The sequence below is a fragment of the Solanum stenotomum genome, chromosome 2 (assembly GCF_019186545.1).
Source record: "Solanum stenotomum isolate F172 chromosome 2, ASM1918654v1, whole genome shotgun sequence".
NCBI classification, from domain to species: domain Eukaryota; kingdom Viridiplantae; phylum Streptophyta; class Magnoliopsida; order Solanales; family Solanaceae; genus Solanum; species Solanum stenotomum.
Genome location: NC_064283.1, coordinates 26,042,740 through 26,063,212, shown reverse-complemented (window position 1 = coordinate 26,063,212; position 20,473 = coordinate 26,042,740). Strand labels below are relative to the sequence as shown.

General features: G+C 32.9%; 1 protein-coding gene across 4 annotated transcripts in view; it reads left to right on the top strand.

The window, feature by feature from the left end:
• The first annotated feature begins 375 nt into the window (after positions 1-375).
• Positions 376-20,473, top strand: part of LOC125855022 (uncharacterized) — a 28,441-nt gene continuing 8,343 nt past the window's right edge. Inside the window, exons 1-11 of one of the 4 annotated variants that reach the window (XM_049534660.1) lie at positions 376-555; positions 691-768; positions 1,840-1,889; positions 2,010-2,063; positions 2,250-2,302; positions 4,637-4,709; positions 5,169-5,230; positions 9,371-9,439; positions 10,566-10,671; positions 13,663-13,727; positions 14,606-14,706. In XM_049534660.1, coding sequence (XP_049390617.1) covers positions 418-555; positions 691-768; positions 1,840-1,889; positions 2,010-2,063; positions 2,250-2,302; positions 4,637-4,709; positions 5,169-5,230; positions 9,371-9,439; positions 10,566-10,671; positions 13,663-13,727; positions 14,606-14,706 — 849 coding nt within the window. In that variant the 5' untranslated portion in view covers positions 376-417. The remainder of the gene's footprint in view (positions 556-690; positions 769-1,839; positions 1,890-2,009; positions 2,064-2,249; positions 2,303-4,636; positions 4,710-5,168; positions 5,231-9,370; positions 9,440-10,565; positions 10,672-13,662; positions 13,728-14,605; positions 14,707-20,473) is intronic. The other 3 variants (XM_049534658.1, XM_049534657.1, XM_049534659.1) reach the window with 3 other exon arrangements.

Here is a 20,473-nt window from a genome sequence, read left to right as displayed (position 1 = left end):
AAAGTTTATAATTACAGAAATCCCTCATTTTTGCGCATCAGATTAGTGTATCAGCGCTTATATTATTGTATCTCGCGCATCAGATTAATGTATCAGCGCTTATATTAGTCTATCTCGCGCATTAAATTAATGTATCAGAGCTATATAAGTGTTGATACATGCGTGAAATACAATAATATAAGTGCTGATACATTAATCTGATACGCGAGATACAATAATATAAGCGCTGATATACTAATCTGATGCGCGAAAATGAGAGATTTTGGAGATTTGTAAAACTTATAGAGGATAATGATAATAAGTAAACTAAAATGTGGAATTTGTATAATTTTTCCATGAATTTGACCTTTTGATAAGTTTGTCAAAGAGTATACAATTTGACCTTTTGGTGGTGGGGGCGGCTTTGAGCAAATAGCAATGCAGAGTCGAATATTCCCAGTGAATCCCTCTTACACACAGACACAAGCTCATTCTCCCTCTCTTCGCCTTTCCATCACGATGAGTTCCTTCTCCCCTAAAGTTTCAACTGTTTCCATACCATATACCCAACTAAAGGTGACCTTTTCATTCATGGCGTTTCCTTTCAAAATACAATAACTATAACCAAAATATGATACTGATGTTCTTCGTTTTTGCAATTCAATTTTGTCAAATATGCTTATTTTTGTCACTTGATTGTGGATCAAATAGGACAAAAATGCTGATTTATCGGCAAAAATAGAACAAGGTTTTGGCCCAAATGGTCTAGGAATTCTATCCATATCCGAGGTAACTTTTCACCGTTCCAATACGTTACTAGTATTCACTTCTTCTACATACTGCCTCAAACTTACTTTTCTTCTGCTATTGTGAAGTTTTCTGATTCACTTCGAAAATATTCGAATTTGACTATAGTAAAATACTTGATGGATTTCTTCATTGGTTTGAATTTCAACTGTTTGTTCTTTTGTGCAAGTGTTTACAGAAATTAAGTAATGTGTTTGTCCTTCAGTATCTTTTAAATTCATATCTATATACATACCTAGTACTAGTGGTGGAGCCAGGAATTTCGATAAGAGGATTCAAAATCTGAAGAAGTGAACACACGAACTAGTCCGGGGGGGGTTTGACATCTATTATATATACCTAAAAAATAATTTTAATCATGTATATATAGTAATATTTTCCGCCGAAGGGGTTCTGAACCCCTAAGAACATGCTGGCTCCGCCCCTGCCCAGTACCCACACATATTCTTATCGGTGATAAAATCATTTGTCTTGACATGTTGTCAGCAAATATATATATATATATATATATATATTTTGACAAGAAGGAGTTGCTCGGATGGTAAGCAGCCCTACCTTCCAATCCGAAAGTTGTGAGTTCGTGTCACCAATGGAGCAAAAAGGATGAGAATTCCTAGGGAGGGGCTATCCAAATACTTTAAGTTCTTTGTTAGTTTGGGAGCTGTTTGGTCCCTAAATTGAAAACTCAAACCCTTAAAAGGTTTGTTAACATATGTATATTGTCAAACATGATGCATCTGGTGCTATTTTTGCATCAAAAGGGAAAGGATAAACTAACTAGTTGGTAAACGTAAGAGAGTTAATATCAGAAACATAATTAGCACGTAAAGAGGGATCCAGCCTAACCAACTCAAGATCTAGACAGATTCAAAATCTGAATATCGTAATATCTGGACATCTTGTAGAAGTTGGTTGAAGTCTCATAAAAGCCCAGCCTTGGAGTTTTTGAAGAGTATTGATTATAGAAGTGCGTATTGTATCTGTTTCATGTTCACGACATGAATGTGAATTTACTTTTCTTCATACCTCTTTTGTTTTTATTATATTCTCTAGGTTCCTGGTTATTCACTGTGGCGACGGAATCTTCTCCACCTTGGTCCCAGGTACAAAATTCAGACATCAAATATTATCTGTATATCAAAGATAGGTAGACGCATGAAATTGTATGTGTGTAGGAAAATATTAGTGAACTGTTCATATAATCAGTGTCTCTTCTTCAAAAGGTTAGCCAACCTTCCTGAAGATGTGAAAAGGGAGCTTGAAGACCCTAATAGCAGGTGAGCCATAATCTAATGCTTTATTTTTGTTTCTTTGATCTTGAATATCACCAGCTTTTTGCAATCTATTTAGATCTCCAACCATATCTTTTTTTTTAAAAAAATATGGTTATGCAGTTATGCTTATGTACGTCCATGTATTCTCTTTGATCCACATCTTCAACAACTTTTGGCAATGATGTTTAGGTACAACTTTGGATGGAGTCATGGAAAAGAAAAGCTCGAATCCGGAAAGCTAGGTAGGAGTTTGCCTACTAAAATTTGACTGTTTTGTTGTTTCATTCAGCAAATAGTTTAGCACACTAGATTACTCAAACAAACAAGGTGTGATTTCTAATGAAGATGAACTCATCATTTAGTCAAAGACTATAAAGGGGTCATTTGGTAGAGTTTATAAGAATAATGTTGTATAAGGTGGATTATTAGTAATGTTGGTATTAGTTATGCGGACATTATTTCGTATAACATCATTTGGTTTGATGCATTAGAAATAACAAGTCTTTCATAACTTCTATGAAAAATGTTTGTTTACCTAAATACCCCCCACACTCTTTAGCTTTGGAAAATGGGAAATGTCTCAGAGAGGGATTTGAGGGATAGTTATGTCATTAATCAATCTAATGCATGTGTTGAAACCCTTTGTATTACTAATACATGAAAATCCATGGTATTAGTAACACACACCTCAATACGCAATAGAGTGTACATAGGCTAAAACTATGTACCAAACAAGATACTAATAATACACAAAGCTAATGCATGCATTTTTTTTCTAATACACTCAACCAAATGATCCCTATAACTAGAAAAACGCCAAGTATAGGTTGGTGTTTTAAGTGCAATATGCAATTCAAGCATGCTTTAGTAAAGAAAGGGGCTGGTGAAAAATATAAATAATATCATGTGAAGAAAACACAATTACATAGATATAAATAAAATCATATGGACCAAGAAAGAAAAAGATGAAATTAAGTGAAATATATGGAGTTTACCATGTTAATGATATTCAAATCATTTTGAAATTGTTATTAGTACAATATTAAGTTTCTATTTGGATTAGCTTGTACTAAATCTTATATTATATTCCTAATTACTAACATGCTAATCTTAATTGTCCATGTTGCTTTTACCAACTTTATTTATTTTTCGGTGTTGGCCTTAAAACATGGAACTAATGGCAATTGAGGCACATACTTTGATGTTTGAACTAGAGTACTACCTTTGCGAGGAGAAGCATCCAACCTTCACTGCACCTAGCTTCTGGACTTTAGTGTGCCTCAAGTGATCCTTTAACGACATTGGAACTTAAAAAGATCCACAAAATTCAGCAGTTTAAATTATAATATCAACTGAATCCATAATGGGAATGATTGGTAAAACTAATATCTAAAGCTACTTGTAGATGTCCTCCTCTCCATGATGTTATTATATAACCCTCTGGTTCTATGTTCCCCTCGACTAGGAGGTCTCACAAATCATTCAAAAGGACATATGAAAAGCATTCACCTACGATGGGCTATAGGAGACAGATACTAGCTTTCAAAATCCGGATGAAATGGATTGCTAAGTTGTTTTATGGTCAAACTAGAAGTACCCATGTCACTGAATAACCCCTAATAACAATGAGTATCATCTAACAAGTGACAAGTAACTTACTAAAAAGAGACTGGAGGTGTAGGAAGACAATTAGAGAATTTGGTATGACAATGCATAACCAATGATCACAAACTGTTGTTCCAACACAGTGGACATGCCAGAAATTTTGGTATGATTCTACCAGGTCACCATTCCATGAGCAGTTTGATTGAAAGTTGTCAGAAAATGTGAGAACAGTGCAATTTTGCACTTTATTCCCTATATTTTCGTAGTTCTCATGCAAGTTGTAACCTTTGGTGTTCAAAGTAAAATGGAGCATTCTCTGCATATTTGTTTGAACACAAAGTTAAGAAACTCATAAATTCGTCTTCTGTTGCTGGTGGGAGGTGGTAGGTATCTCGTGGAATTAGTCGAGATGCGCAAAAGTTGGCCCAGACACCACGGTCCTGAAAAAGGAACTCATAAATTCGTCTTACTTATTCAAGTTGCCATATGAGTGTAATTGTTAATTTTGGAGTTCGATTAAAAGAACACGGGATTAACAAGTCAATTGGGACAAAGAAGTTTGAATAAACTATTGCTGCACAATGGTTGCATTTAGGGTGCTGCAAATTTGTTGTGATACATCTTGAAAAAGTTACCCACCCTCATTGATTACAAAGACATTGCTTCACAAAGTAAAATAGAGCATTCTCTGCATATTTGTTTGAACACAAAGTCAAGAAACTCAAAAGTTTACTTATTCAAGTTTCTTAACTTTGTGTTCAAACAAATATGCAGAGAGTGCAAATTGCTGGAGAAGTGACAATTACTAATAAGCTATTTGTCTACCATAACATTGATATCTCTTTATTGTATATTATGTGTGCAAATATCTTGGTTTCACTTATTTAACTTTTCCTCAAACATGCAAATTGCTATTGTTTAAATATATCATTCTGACGAATTTAAAATGTGTCATGGATTTGCCTGTGCAGATTTGCTGAAAGGATCTTTCTATGCAAATCCAATATTAGATGTACCTACGACAGAGCAATCCCTCATTGAACGGTAAATTTTTCACTGCTTCATTCGTAAAGAACTGAGTGAATATAGTGTAGAATTGAGAGCTGAAGTGAAGTCTAAGTCACACTACTTAGGAAAAGAAAGATGAGATGTAGTTGTTATTCTCTCTGTTTCACTTTATTTGTCATAGTTTGACTTGGCGTAAAGTTTAATAAAGAAATGAAGACTTTTGAAACTTGTGCTTAAATATGCCATGACATTCGTGTGGCTATAGAACTTTTGAAATTCGTAGTCTTTATACATGTCATAGCATTTGTATGGCTATAAAAGCTTCTCATTAAGAAAATATAGGAGTATGTCATTCTTTTTGGAATAGACTAATAAGGAAATAGTGTCAAATAAAGTGGAATGGAGGGACTACTTTTTATGCTTTTACTTTTGAATTGAGATAAACTGCATATGCATGCTTAATTTTCATGCAGCTAAATTTTAGTTGTGTTGAAGGTATCCATCATATTGTGGGTCAAATATATGGCCACATAAGGCTCTGCCAGAACTTGAAACAGGTAGATACTAACACAATTTTTGTCTTATTTTTTGTTAGTTGGTGGGTTAAAGCTTGTTCATAACTCTGATCAGATACCAAGTAGATATTTTGTCCTATAATGTCCTGGTATCAATGAGAAATCTGATTACAGGGGAATCTTGTGAATGCTACAAGTTATCTTTATTTTACTTAGAGGGAAGAAAAAATATTACTGTACAAGTGGAGAAGTGGATTCTATGCAAACTGTTATGGTTATGTAACATTTGGTAAGCAATTTTGTCCTTTTAGGAAGGGCAATTATTTGGGATAGCATGAAAGATAAGTCATCATGCAATTTTTTATGGTTGAATACATACGTAGCCGCTAATACTTGTTTGGATTTTTCATTTAGACATCTGAACTAAGGGTTGTACCTATTTAGTACCTGAACCCAAGCCAAAATATGTCTATTAGACATAATTCGTTGATGTGGCACTACGCTTGTAACATTAAGCGTGTGATACACTTTTTTTTTCCACTTCTTCCCCTTCTATCTCTTACCACCATTTGCACCGCCATCCTTGACACCTTATTGGCACCACCATCTCCCCTTCTCCTCTCTCTCCCCGCCGCAAATGTCACTGGCACCACAACTTTCCCTTCTCCTATACCTTCTCTCTACATGCCGCCAGCCCACCACTGTCACCACCATCCTCAACACCACTCACTACCAGGATCTTCAAGATTCATTTGAGAGCTTCTGGCATAGGAGCTTGTCACGTGCTAATACAACAACTTATCACATGCTAATGCAACCACTTACCATATGATGATGAAACGAACTTATCACCTTATATTAGTTGTCAGCCTTACAACAACATAACCAGTGTAATCCCACAATTGAGGTTTGGGAAGGATGGTGTGTCCCTACCTTGTGAAAGCAGAAGTTGTTTCTGATAGACCCTTGGCTCAAGTAAAGCGTATAAAATCAGTAGGATAGGAAATACAATAGATACAATTGTGAAATTAATAGAGAAAAGACATTTGTTCTAGCCTTAGTGGATAGAGTTACGTAGTACATGTTGGTAGACGAAATTAGTTGAGGTGAGTGCAAGTTGGCTCGGACATCAAGGTCATTAAAAAAATAATGAAGAAAAGAAATAAGTAGCAAAAATCAATACTCTCCCCGTCCCATTTTGTGTCACCGTTTGACTTGACACGGTATTTAAGAATAAAAGGAAAAGTCTTAAAACTAGTGATCTAAAATAATCCTTAGATATTTGTGTGGTTGTAACTAATTTCATTAAGGGTAAAAGATAAAAGGAAAATCTTAAAGTTTAGTTGTTTCTAATTATAGTAAGGTGACATTCTTTTTGGGATGGACTAAAAAAGGAAAGGGTGTCACATAAAATGGCATGGAGGGAGTAGTACAATAACAAAAAACGGAAACATGTAATAATAAAATCTAAGCATTAGATAGTAGGGAATCTAAAAATACTATTGATAGGGGAAAGTAGACAATTCTCGACTAGCTACTAACCTTCTACCCTAATCATTGACCTCTATATCTTCCTATCTAGGGTTTTCTCCTTGGTATATAGCAGGTGTGCTATGTCCTGTCTAGTCTCTTCTCTCCAATACTTTTTTGGCCTACCTCTACTTGTCCTAAGATCTACCATAGCCAACCTCTCACATCTCTTCACTTGGTCATTGGATACCGATGCACCTCCTCTTCATATCAGTTGTCAACCTTATCTAGATAATATTAGTTGTCAATGTTATCTAGATAATAATAGTTGTCCTTATCATGTAGTAAGTTTTAGTTCCACATCGGTAGGTAACTTTTTATTCTTAGATTTTGTAAGCCTATACAAAGGCTTCTGGTTGCTGATTAGAGTTATGTAGGGATTAGTTATGCAGAGATTAATTATGCAGGATTAGTTATGCTAGAATTAGTTAATAAGTAATGCAAAGATTACAATGCATGAATTACTACTTTGGATGTTTGGTTTGTTGTATTAGAAATTTATATACATTATATACTTTTTAAAATAAAATATTTGTTTACAATGCATGATAAATTTTCTGATCTTCAAAAATGAGGCAGGGTAAGGTATATAGTTGGCATATGATGCACTACAATCAAATCCATAAACTTAAGTATGGCATGACAGAGGGTAAATTTGTCATTTTAATTGTTTTATCCATGTATTAGATATTTCATCTTCTATCCAATATAAAATAATACATAAATCAACTTATAACTTATACATGTTTTATGTTTGTGGGATTGTAAAATGATAATCAAACATCATAATTGGAATGCTGAATTTTGTACAAAACAACTAATGCTACCAAACATGGTATTAGCTATGCTAGTTGTATAGCCAGCAACCCCTTAATGTACACATCTTGAATTTGAGTAAATCTTTTATATAAAGCTTTGAGCTTTAGTTTGCTTCTTTTAAGATAATGTATTTCCTCTTAAGGCCTCATTTGTTTCCGTTAAGATTAAGACGTTTGAATCTGAATAAGCATCTGAATATTAAGATGTGCATTAAGATCTACATGACTAGATCTGAATATACATCTGAATATTAAGATGTGGTGTCTAGATGTGAACACTGAATGATTAAGACGGTTTGTTTTCGATATTTGAATGTGCATATCAAATTAAATATTATAAAAAATTTATTTCGTCAAAATAATATTAATTTTTAATAAAAATAATATTTTAAATGTTTATATTTGATTAAAAAAATTAAATTATATGATATGCTAATAACAATTATATTTCAATATAAAAATTATTATAACATGATTTTTTAAAAAGAATTCAACAAACATCTTTTAATAAAATAAATTATCAAACTAATCAATAATAAAGAAGGTTTCACATTATCAACGCCTAACATATATTCTAGCTAATTAGAAAAGTTAAAAAATTCCTATTGTTTTCGATGACCTTAATTCAATTCTCTAACTTGTGAACCTGTAGCATCATCCATGCTTTTTGTAGCTGATAATTTCACAAAATATACTAATAGTTGTACTGTATAATGGTTCTTCCCATCCAAGACCATCTAATATTTCCTTTCATTCTTCAAAGCTAGGTATATTATTTTTTCTAGTCAATAACTCTAAAACAATACTCATCTTCTCATCAATTTCCAATTGAGACAACAAATTTTTTCTTTTCATCTCAAAACTTTTCTTTCAGTCGAAATTGAAGATTGAGATACAAATTACTAAGACTTCCATCATTTTTGTCACCAAGTACATCTTCAACTTCATTAGGTGTATTTATATCTATAGTAGTAGATACAAAACATACACCAGGACAAGGATAGGTACAACTTCTTGTTGCAGTAGAACCTTCAAAAAGTTTTGTATACAAATATTGAAAGGGTAGATGTGAAGTGTTCTTGATAAACATCAATACACCTCAAAAAAATTGTTAATATAAAAAAAACAATGAAAACTTACCAGTTCAAAGAGGAAAAAAAATGATGTTTGATTGAGAAAAGAGAGGAAGAAAGTTTGTAGTGAGAGAGAAATAAGCCACACAAAGAGAAACAAAAGCGACGTGTGATTATTTTAGAGCGTATTAAACAAGTCTGGATGTATTAAGACTCTCCTACAAATCTGATTCGTTCAGATCTTTTCAGATCCATTAAGAGGCTTTCTTAAAAAAGAAACAGATGGACTTAATAGGCTTAATCTGAATGATTAATTGGGGTGTGAGAATTTGGGAATTTCAAAAGAGTGGACTTTGGGTCATCTCAGGATCTGACCCTTCTATTTCATTTTTTGTTTGGGCATGGGGATGTTATGTTTAATTGGGGTGTGTGAATTTGGGAATTTCAAAAGACTGAATGAGAAGAAGAAGAATGCATAAACGTTTTGTCTTTAAAAGCAACTTATATACTCGTATAACCTGATGCTAGATATCAAATATTAAAAAGGACAGTACAAATTCATATCATGTTGCCGCCTGCCTTGCTTTAGAATGCTGAAACAATTCTCTGTGCCTCTGCAATATTCTCGTTCTATGATGCATCAGTAATATTTAAATAATACCAACTTTAACAAGATTTGGTAGTTGGAAATGGTAAAAATATTTTTTTGTTCAGGATATTACCATTGCTGAGTTTTTCAACATATATGTTTTGCTTTGCAGCCTTTAAAACTCTTGGAAAGCTGATACTGGATGTGGGATTACTCTTGGCGTATCACTGTGATCGCTATGGTGCGTCTTTTGTGCTATGTTTGTACCATCTATTTTATTTCCATGGTTCTGATCTGGGTATTCAATTGCATTCCTATGTACAGTCACATAGCCAACTTAAATCCAAAGCCCATTAATGATAAACAATTCCAAATTTAAATGGAAAATTCAAGTTCAAGATACCTTAAAAATTTCAATGTAGGTTGTACTACTCTAGAGGCCTCCAAGGAATTGGTTTGAGATCTCAACTCATCTATTGCTTTCTGTAGTCGACTGCAAATAATTGCAACAGGATCTTGACACTACTTATATCAAAACGACCAACATCAACAATTATTCGACCTTCCTTGTAAAACCATAATCCAGTGGAAAAGAATTGTGTATTGATAAGAAATATAAGCTGGGTTGAAGACATGATGTATTACGCGTTTCAGCAGTTAGGTTCTTGACTCCCAAAAATTAAAGACGCGGTTCTTTGCCATTTCTACTGGCCTCTATCACGAGAGAAATTATTTAAATTCCAAAAATTTACAGTGGGATAAATTAAAAAGAAATTAGAATTTCAAAATTCAGAATTTTATTTTATTACAAAAGTAGTTAGGTATGTCCTCTTTCTTTTAGCGATGCTAAGTGGCCAATTGTGAGGCTACCACTTGGCTTAATATGGAGGATTCTTTCCGTCTTTTTAATAATGTACAAATTTGATTGTTTTTTCTTTATTGATGTCAAAACCAGTTTCTTCACTTTCTGTCTTGCTTCGTACTGGTTCATGTACTGGCTTCTTTAAACAAAGTAATGGTAAAAGATGTTTGGTTTCCTTGACATGCTGTAAATGTGTCCTTAAGTCTTTATTTTCACTTTGATTCCTCCTGCAACAGATATGAGGAACAGTTTTCTTGAGTTTCTCATTTGGAACCTCGACAAAATCATTATGGTTGTAATTGAGCTTTGTTAACAGAATTGCAATAGTCACCCTGATGGTCTAGATTTTGATATGTTTCTACTGTCAAACCGCTTTTCATTTTAAAAAAGAAACTGCTTTTGCTTCCTTATTTTTGTTATGCTTTCTTTTTGTATGAACATTATTGTAGCTTGAGGTGATGAGTATTAATCACATCAGTTTAGTCGCTCAATGCAAATAATGCAGCATCCAGAGAGATGGTGATGCTTGAGGGTGAAGGCCTTGAACAAACACTTGTTCATTCTAGATGTCATAAAGGTCGTCTGCTTTACTATTTTCCAGCTCAGCATAGGTAATGGTCTTTCCCTCTCTATGATTATTCTTTTGGGAAAAATAAGAGAAGGGAGGAATTGAGTGAAAAGCTCAACTTGATTATTTCCTCAAGTCATTCTAACACTCGCCCTCAAGTTGATGGATATCAGTCATGTGAGACATAATGGAGCCCTATTTATACACACTACATTACAATCATTTTCCACGTTTGATACTATATACCAATTCTATTCCTATTTCTATTCTAACGCTCCCCCTCAAACTGGTGCATTCAAGCCATATGATCGGACTTGTTGCATATGTAATTAATATGAGAGACTTGGTGAAAATATCTGTTAGCTGATTACTTGATTTCACAAATATTGTAATAATATTTACGCGAAGTATCTTTTCTCTAACAAAGTGGCAGTCAATCTCAGTTTGCGTAGAACCTGCTGGCCACGCGACTAAAAACTGTGTATTTTTATGAACACTTTTATTAAAGTAACTTTTCATAAAAGTGCTTTTGAAAAAAACAATTTGTGTTTGACTAATTCATTTGAAAAGTGCTGTTTGATAAGCTGATTGTGTTTTACTAATCTTTTTTAAGAGTACTTTTGAGAGTCAAATTATGAAAATGGACAATTTTCAATGCACTTCTAATATTAAGATTATTTTATAGAGAGAAATTATTTTAATTATCTATTATAAAAAATTAATTAATTTTTATCTTTATTTAATAAAAAAAGTACATATTACAAATTTCCAACCAATATTGTACATAGATAAATCAAAGAAAATATTAAATATTGATATAATATTAACATGATGATTTAAATATAATTAAAAACATCAAACCAAATAAATTAAAAAATCATTCCACAAATTAAAACATAAAATTAAATAAAGAATCTATTGCGTAAAAATGAAAATAAAATTCTTAAATGGAAACTTATGAGATATGCTCTAATTAACAAGGGATATATTAGTATATAAGTATAAATAATAGGGGTACTTTGATTTGAAAAAACAATTTTTTGATTCTGCTTTTTTTAAGAAGCAGAAACTTTTAGCTTCTTCCCAACCTTAGAAAAACTGCTTCTGCTTCTATTTGAAAGCCGTTCTACTTATTGGTCAAACACTTTAATTTTTTCAAAAAAGTGCTTTTGGACTATTAACCACCAGGCCAAATAGGCTCTTAGTCCTCATGAAATACCGATGTGATATGAAGGACCGCTTGGTTATCACACATAAGTTCCATCTATTGATTTCTCCAAAAACTGTTGAATACAAACTAGCTCATAGGTTGCTACAATTGTTGCTTGATATTTTGCACCTACATTAGATTGATCAACCACATTCTATATCTTACGTTTATAGGACAACAAATTACCTCCTACTAAAACAAAATTTTCGGATGTAGAACGTCTATCAAAAGGTGATCTTGCCAATCAACGTCTGTTTATCCAATGATTGCTCATGGCCTCAATCGTCGATCTTCATAGAGTGTTTATTTGTATCCCGTCATGAAAATGGGTTAACTCAAATATGATAAGTTAAGAAGTTTCAGATACTTAGGGATCAGAGTAGAACCCTTTAACTCTTGGATTACTAGAAAACAAGGGATTAGTTTCCTTTTTGATTTGATTTATTTCTACTATAAATTGTGTACTCTTTGGATGAATAACACGTGTGGATTTGTTGTCTTGTAAATTTGCATACTATTCAGATGAATAAAACCTACTCCTCCGATACCAAAATTTACAACCTTATTATTTCTAATATCTAGAACTGGTACTGATTCTGTTATGTAATGGTCTATATCTTGTTGAACATATGTCTACAACACTCACAAGCAACCTAAGGAAACAAAGATATATCAAGATACAGGGGAAATAATCAAGTTAAGACATCCCATACAATCCTGTCTGATTGTGAACACCCTATCATTCTTGTTTCCAGTAGTTGCTTTCATTTACTTCGATATTAGAAGGCAATATCAATGAGACAATGACATTGCAAAGTTGATCTTGACAAGAGGAAGTGTGTTTCATTTCAAATTTCAAAATATATTGGATTTTGTGCATATGATATACTGCTATTAGATGCAAGTAAAATTTTACTGTGCATTCTGAAGAAAGAATAGCTGCTTCTATAATGCTACCAGTAAAGGGGCACTAAGCTTTGAATTTCCTTAGATTTAGAAGACATATTCACGGATTAAAATAGACTGTTATCATCTATGTTTCTTAGACTCAGGTGTGGGTCCCGATATCGGTGCAGATCTAGATGTCTGATTCTTCATCACATAAACTTTAGTATTTGGGGGTATGGATTCCTGTGGGGATACGGGTGCTGAGCCTGAGATACAACCAATAAGTGTAAATTACGACATATATAGTATATATCTCGATTGATTAAAGTTATTGAACTAAAACTAATAAATTTACTTATTTATAAGCATCTAATATTTTATGCACACAAGATCTCGCTAAATAGCAAAGCATTGTAATATTTTATATATGACATATAAACTCAAATATCAAACCAAATATCCAATCAATCTATACTTTTCGATCATAGACATGGTCAAAACACCTATAGTAAATTGACCAAATCTGGTGTGAATCTCACACCCACATCCATGTCGTGACAACACAGGTGTGGCAGGGATTTTGAAGAGTCCTAGCCACATAGGTGATCATTGCAGCAGTGACTTTCTGTAGACAAGTGCACATCTAGTTACAAACTGACAGTTCCCAGGCGAGCAAAAGCTCAAGGCTGTCATTCACATTAGATTTTTGCTTTATGTCTTCAATGCTGCTTGAGTAGTCTACTGGAGTTAGTTTATTCATACAATAATATTTTTATGGCCTTCTGTTGGCACACATAGTTTTTTTTAACTATATTAATTCTTGCAAAGGTTTAGAATATGTTAACTCCAATAATATAAATGCAATAATCAAGGGATGATACATTGATTCAGAATATTTGTAGTCTTCAGCTAACGAAGTGTACAACTTTATTGCAGCTGCCCCGCCCATGCTTCCATGTCATCATGGTGTGGATGGCATACAGATCACGGTTCTCTTACGGGTACTTAGTTTTTTGAAATCCGCTTTTAGTAAATTTCTTGAATTGTAGGTACATGTAGCAAGATGGTATTACAACTGCATTACAACTCAATCAGGAAGCTGAATAATGTAAAAAACTTAATTAATGTTTAAAACTTGGTAAATGATTTACAGTCACCACTTCACATACCATCTAATCAAATGGTATTCCTCAAGGAACTCCAACTGCAAATTTTATCTGCCTGTTATTAGTACTAGTTTGACACTAAGACAATTAGCTGGTCATTAGTAGTGAAAGTTAAGCCTATAACGATTTTAATAAGTTAGTGTCAAGCTGCTTCATCTCTGAAACATTAGCCTAGAGAACCATGGATAGTGATTGGTATCGTTGATCATGCCGTATTATCTGATTTTGTTGAGTATTTGTCTGTTTGATTCTGTGTTTTTAGGTATATGGGTAATTACCAATCAGTTGGTGATCTTGTAACTGTAAAAGACAGGTTTGTAGTGATGATAAAACCTCCATTTTTCCAGTATATATGTTGTCATTTAGTATGTTGGTGGGGTCAATGGAGGGATTTATGTGGAGAATGGAAGATAAGTCCAAGGTAACAGGGGTCTGCTATTTGTAGATCTAGCTCCATATTCTTTCCTAAACGAAAATGTTAATTGAAAAATATATGGTTTCTTTACCTGCACAGATGCAGCTTCACCCTTCAATCGAGTTTTTGTATTGCCATTACATCGTCAAACCATTTTGCATGAATATAAAGATCTTTGATGACATTGTAACTTGGGTGGATATTTTTAATGTTAGTCTTATTTTCTTTTCTGGGATATTTACTTGTTCATTGCCCTATCTCCTGCTTTAGCTGATTACTGGTTGATTTCAACTTGTAGGTCTTACTTGTGGCATGTTTACTAGAGATGCTGTAGAGATACATAGCCCTGATAGTGATGCTGGCCTTTACATAAAAACACGAACTGGTCAAATAGTCAAGGTATATTCTTTCTACTCATTACATGCTAAAGCAAAACGATAGTTTAGAACTATATAGGTGTGTAACATCATCGTCGATCTTTCCATTTCCTTGATTATTGACCCAAGATACTTGATGCTTCCTGTCGTGGTGATGACCCGTGCATTAACCCTCACTTCCACATCCGCTTCATATGATGCGTCATCGAACTTGTACTTCATGTACTCAGTCTTACTCCTGCTCAACCTGAAACCTTTTGACTCTTAGGTCTGTTTTCAAACCTCCCGTCTATCATTAACTCCGTCATGTGTTGTCAATCAATAGTATGTCAATTGTACATAATATACAATTGTATCAATTATAGGGTCAACTCTCTCTGGTTTAACTCCATGCAACAGTCACACTACTATGACTCAACCCACTTTCTTTTTCCCTCAATCTAGTTTAGCACTTAGATTAGCCTAGCATAAGAAATTACAACACAAGGCACATACAGGAATCACTTCCCAATTTTGTATTTAACTCGTGCTACAAAGAAGCACACAAACACTCAGCCTTACAAAATTCATCCACAAGCCAAATCTGGTATGTGACAATAAATAGGTGACAACACCTTGTCACATGCCATACACATGTCTTATCCTATGTAGTTGACATCCCCCTACTGGTAGGCCTATTTGAATTCAAAATACAAGTCTTATTAATCGTGCTGACAATGCCACAAACAACTAGAAACTATGTAACTGCCCAATTGTGACGCATGTGCGCAGTACATGTAGGCAACCTTCAAATTTGGTGCCAAAAGCCCACCTAACATGCAACTTTGCGCCTTATCCACATGCCTGTGTTGTGCGCAGGTTCTTTCCCACACATCTTACCATTGGTGCCCAATCTTCTTAGTCATTTGCCTTGCCTCGCTCATAGTCCACAAACTTGTCTTAGCCACAATCATAGTCTTGCTTTTCTTTAGCTTGTCCATCCCTTGTCATGCCTTGACGGCACCTTCCCTTACATGCCTTAGCCACTCCACTGCCAAGGTCTTGCCTTAAGTAAATTTGATCTTAACCAAAGTTATTGGGTCATGGCTAGGTCCATCATGTAAATCCCTGGCCAAGTCCGAGCCATCCGAACTATCAACCTGAGGGTCTAATAGTATTTTCCTTTGAATATGTCGTGTCAATTCATCCATCACCACCAACAACATACCTTGAAGAATAGGAGGCTATGTGATTGCAAAATACTACTACTAGGTGTGTTCACGGGTCGGTTATTGGTCAAAATCAAAATCAAACCAATTTAATCGGTTTTTAAATTATCAAAACCAACCAAATATAATATACATTTATCGGTTTGATTATTATTGGTTTTGGTTCGGTTTGGTTCGACTATTCGGTTATTAACCATACACAAATTTTAAAAAATTCATTCAAAACGAAAAATAGTTAGAACGACTAACATTCCAGAACTTTCGATCACTAAATTTACTGTGAATAAAACTTAAAAAATTCATCATTTGGCCAAGAAGGAAGAGACAATGACATTCTTAGTCCCACAAAAAATTATCATAGACACTCATATATGAACCCAATAAGATAAATGTTCTCGTCTTGGACCTTTTTGCTTTCATAAGTAAATTTTGATGAAAACATATAGCATAAGATATTTAAAATTGTTTATAAAATAATATATTATGCTTGTATAATAATAATATATATATTCGGGAAACTCCTTGCCGAGGGCCTGTGCACCCCCGGGATTAGTCGGGGCTCAAAGAGACTCGGACACCCGGTGCAAATCAAAAAAAATATATATATATATATAACTAGTTTTGATGCACGTGCGTTGCACGTGAATATCAAACCATGTACTACACTATTTTTAAAAAAAATGTCAATATCATTAAATTAAAAAAAAAAAAACAATTATAAATGAAATGATAAACTATAAGTTCCTATGAATAGTGGATGTAAACTTTCTTTTGATTACTACTGAAAGTTGTCAAATGAACATCCGAAAAACACCTATAACTATTTATAATATAAAGTTAGATATAGATAAGGTGATCTGACACTTCTCTATGACCTCCACCAATTAAATTTATCTTTTTCCATTTTTTAATTTCTTTTCTCATTTTAAAACTTATTGTAATATGTAAAAATAAAAGTCACTCTTAAAATATCTTAGTTACACCTCTTAAATATACTTTTTTCTCCCTCTCCTATAGTGCAATACTTAGTTATTATTGTATTGTTTGAGTTCTTACTTTTAATATAATATAATATAATATAAATAAATATTGATATAATATATAGAAGATATACTAAATTGAATGTTTTTAGTTTGAGTATTATATCAATTTAGCATTCATGTTAGAGAGTGTTCATACTCCATTGAACTTTGAGATTCTCAACGTCTCTAAATCACACTTGAGTTTTTAAGAAGAGAAGAATAGAGAACATGAAAAATTGTAGTTTAAAAATGTGATGGGACTCCTCTATTCAAAGTTAACAAAACAAAGGGTAGTATGAGCATGTGCTTATTGTGCCTTATCATAAAAGTCACAACCCTTATGAAAAGTCACAACCCCTCGGAAAGGTCACAACTCATCGGAAAAGTCACAACCCCTCGGAAAGGTCACAACTCATCAGAAAAGTCTCAACTCTTTAGAAAAACCGTAAGCATTCAATGTGAAGAGGCCTTCTTTTAATATACTATAATATAAATAAATATAATATAAAATATAGAAGATATACTCAATTAGGTGTTTTAAGAAGAAGAAGAACAAAAGAAAATTTCAAAAAATTGTAGTTTAAAAATGTGAGGAAACCCCTCTTTGTTGGCAACAAAGGGTAGTGTATGAAAAAATGCTTGTTATGTCTTTAAAAAAAGTCAGAATCCTTAAAAAGGTCACAACTCATCGGAAAAGTCATAACTTTTTGGAAGAGTCACAACCCTTCAGAAAAGTCACAACTCTTCAAAAAAGTCACAACCCTTCAAAAATGTCACAACTAATCGGAATAGTTATAACTCTTTGGCAATGTCACAACCTTCAATGAGAAAAGGTGCCTGCTTTCAATATAATAAAAATAAATAATTATAATTAATATTATATTATATATTACTATAAGTGGGAACAAAAAAGTTAAAAGTTGAATTATGGTTTTACCCCTACTATAAATTAAAATGTTATAAAGCATTTAACTATTTAATTTAAACATTAAATTATTTCATTTTAATTATCATGTTAATGACTTCCTTAGATTAATTCATAATTAAAATATCTAATTTAATAATACTTATCATGTATAATCTATGTGTATAATAAGAATTTAATAATCATATATCATATCATCATCATCTCATATTATACTAATAGTGAAAAGAATGTGAGGCAAAAGTTAGATTACCATTTTTTCCCTATATCAAATACAAATACTATTAATCATCTAATACATCGTTAATTAAATATTAAATAGTAAATTTTAACTACTACAAGGGAGAGTTACACATTAAGCCAATATCAAATTTATCAAATTCTTTCGGATACAATTTATTCATGTTGTATGGTGAATTAATATTAAATTGTTATAAGTAATTATTATCAAAAAGACAAAAAAGACTCCTAATTATATTGTTCAATGAATTACAGGTGAAGACCAAAGGACATAATTAAGTAGGAAACTGATGGACCTCTTTAATTCTTTTTCCTTTCATATCCCATCACCTAAGGTTTTCCTATTTAAAGTCACCTAGAAAGGGAAATGAATTTATAAATCTCTTATCTGATCTTCTTACTAAAGTATGTTGATGCCAATTCCCTCTTATAAATTAAGATCCATTTTCTTATCTTTGGTAATCATTTCTTTCTTTTTTTTTTGATTTCCTTTCTGGTCATAGTCATAGACCGCATAAGAAAAGTTGTCATCGATCTTTGTAAAACTGTGAAGGGCAAGAACATTATTGTTGTATTTGGAATGAAGACGTTATGATTGATTGATTGATTAATTGTAAAAAATGTTTGGAAGAAAATAATACTTTTTTTTAATCATGTTGTATGAATTACAAAAAAATAATGAATTATTTGTACTATTTTATGTAAAGTGCTTATAGTGATGACCATTTGTCAGTGAATTTTGTATTAGTTTTAAATGTTCCTTTATAATGTATTCTTTTTTTTATTCCTTTTTAGTTAAATATGTTCTCTGCTTATATAAAGAAATTTGTGTCTAGATTACAATTAAATAGATATTACTTATTTAGATTTTATATAATTATTGGCGTGGAACATGTACAATATTATATTTCTTATTTCCAAATGAAATTAAAAATTATCTCAATGAAAGATTAGATATTTTATTATATGCCAGATCATTTGTGTTTTACATGGATAATATGAAATATTTGACAGATATATTGAATGACTATAAATGCATTTATTATTAGTTCATTATCTCATGAATTAGTATATTGCCTCTTAAATTAATAATAAAGAGATCTTAAAGTATAAAGTTCATTATCAATGATCCATATAAAATTAGATTACTATTTTAATTTTCAAATGAACAAACACTCTTACTCTAACAATATCTGTGTAACACTAATTGGTAAAAATTCTTCCTATATCCACCATCATGTATAATTTTTACTTTTACTGCAGCATAAATAAAAAATAACAGTTACAAGTCAAACATATAATAAGATGTCTAAGGACTTATGTGGAGCACAATTGTCATATACTATAAGTTATCGTAATGGGTACACTTGGCTATATGCGCCACACGCGTACCCAGAAACTAGTAATACAATATATATTATAGAAGATATACTAAATTGTTTTAAGTTTTTTTTTTTTTTGGGGGGTGGGGGGCATTATAATAATTTAACATTTAAGTTAGGTAGTTTATTAAGGTAGTATATTTATCGGTTCAGTTTGGTTATTTCTTCGTTTTTTTGGCAATCTTGAAGACAACTTGCTAGTAACTTGACAACCACTTTTCTAACAATTTTCACACCTATCTGGTCCTTCTTGTGCCGCAAGTGAACCCATTTTAAGGGCCAAAAATGTGGTCTAAGTGGGAGTTTCTTGTGGTGCAAATTCGTCACATTTTAAGTGCCTCTGCTAATACTCTGGGTTGCAGAACTGAGAAATGCCCAATTATGTATCTTGGCATGCCATTGGGGAACAAACACAAGGAACAGGTGATTTGGGAAGGTATCATTGAAAAAACTGAAAGGAAACTATCTAACTGGAAGGCTCAGTACCTATCTTTGGGTGGGAGAACTATTTTGATAAACTCTGTCCTAGATTCCCTGCCTACCTATGTTACGTGTCTCTTTCCTTTGCCTGCTAAGGTGAAAGAAAGATTAGACAAGCTAAGAAGAGACTTCTTATGGTTGGGTAATAAAGAGGGAACTGTATGCATTTGGTAAAGTGGCAAGTTGCACAGCTGTGCAGAAGTGTTGGAGGTCGTGGCATCAGATACTTGGGGTTACAAAACAAATGCCTATTAACCAAATGAGTATGGATATCTGGAAATGAGCAAACTCTTTGGAGGGAAGTGATTGTCAGCAAATATGGTCAAAATGGGCAGTGGTGTTCAAGTCCAGTCAACAGTACCTATGGGATTTCAGTCTGGAGAACAATTAGGAGCTTGTGGAACCAGTTGGTCAGGGACATTACTATCAAATTAGGCACTGGCACCAAAATTAAGTTCTGGAAAGTGCTATGGATTGGTGAGGAGCTCCTAATGGTTTCCTATCCTGATCTGTTCATTCTTAGTACCAATCT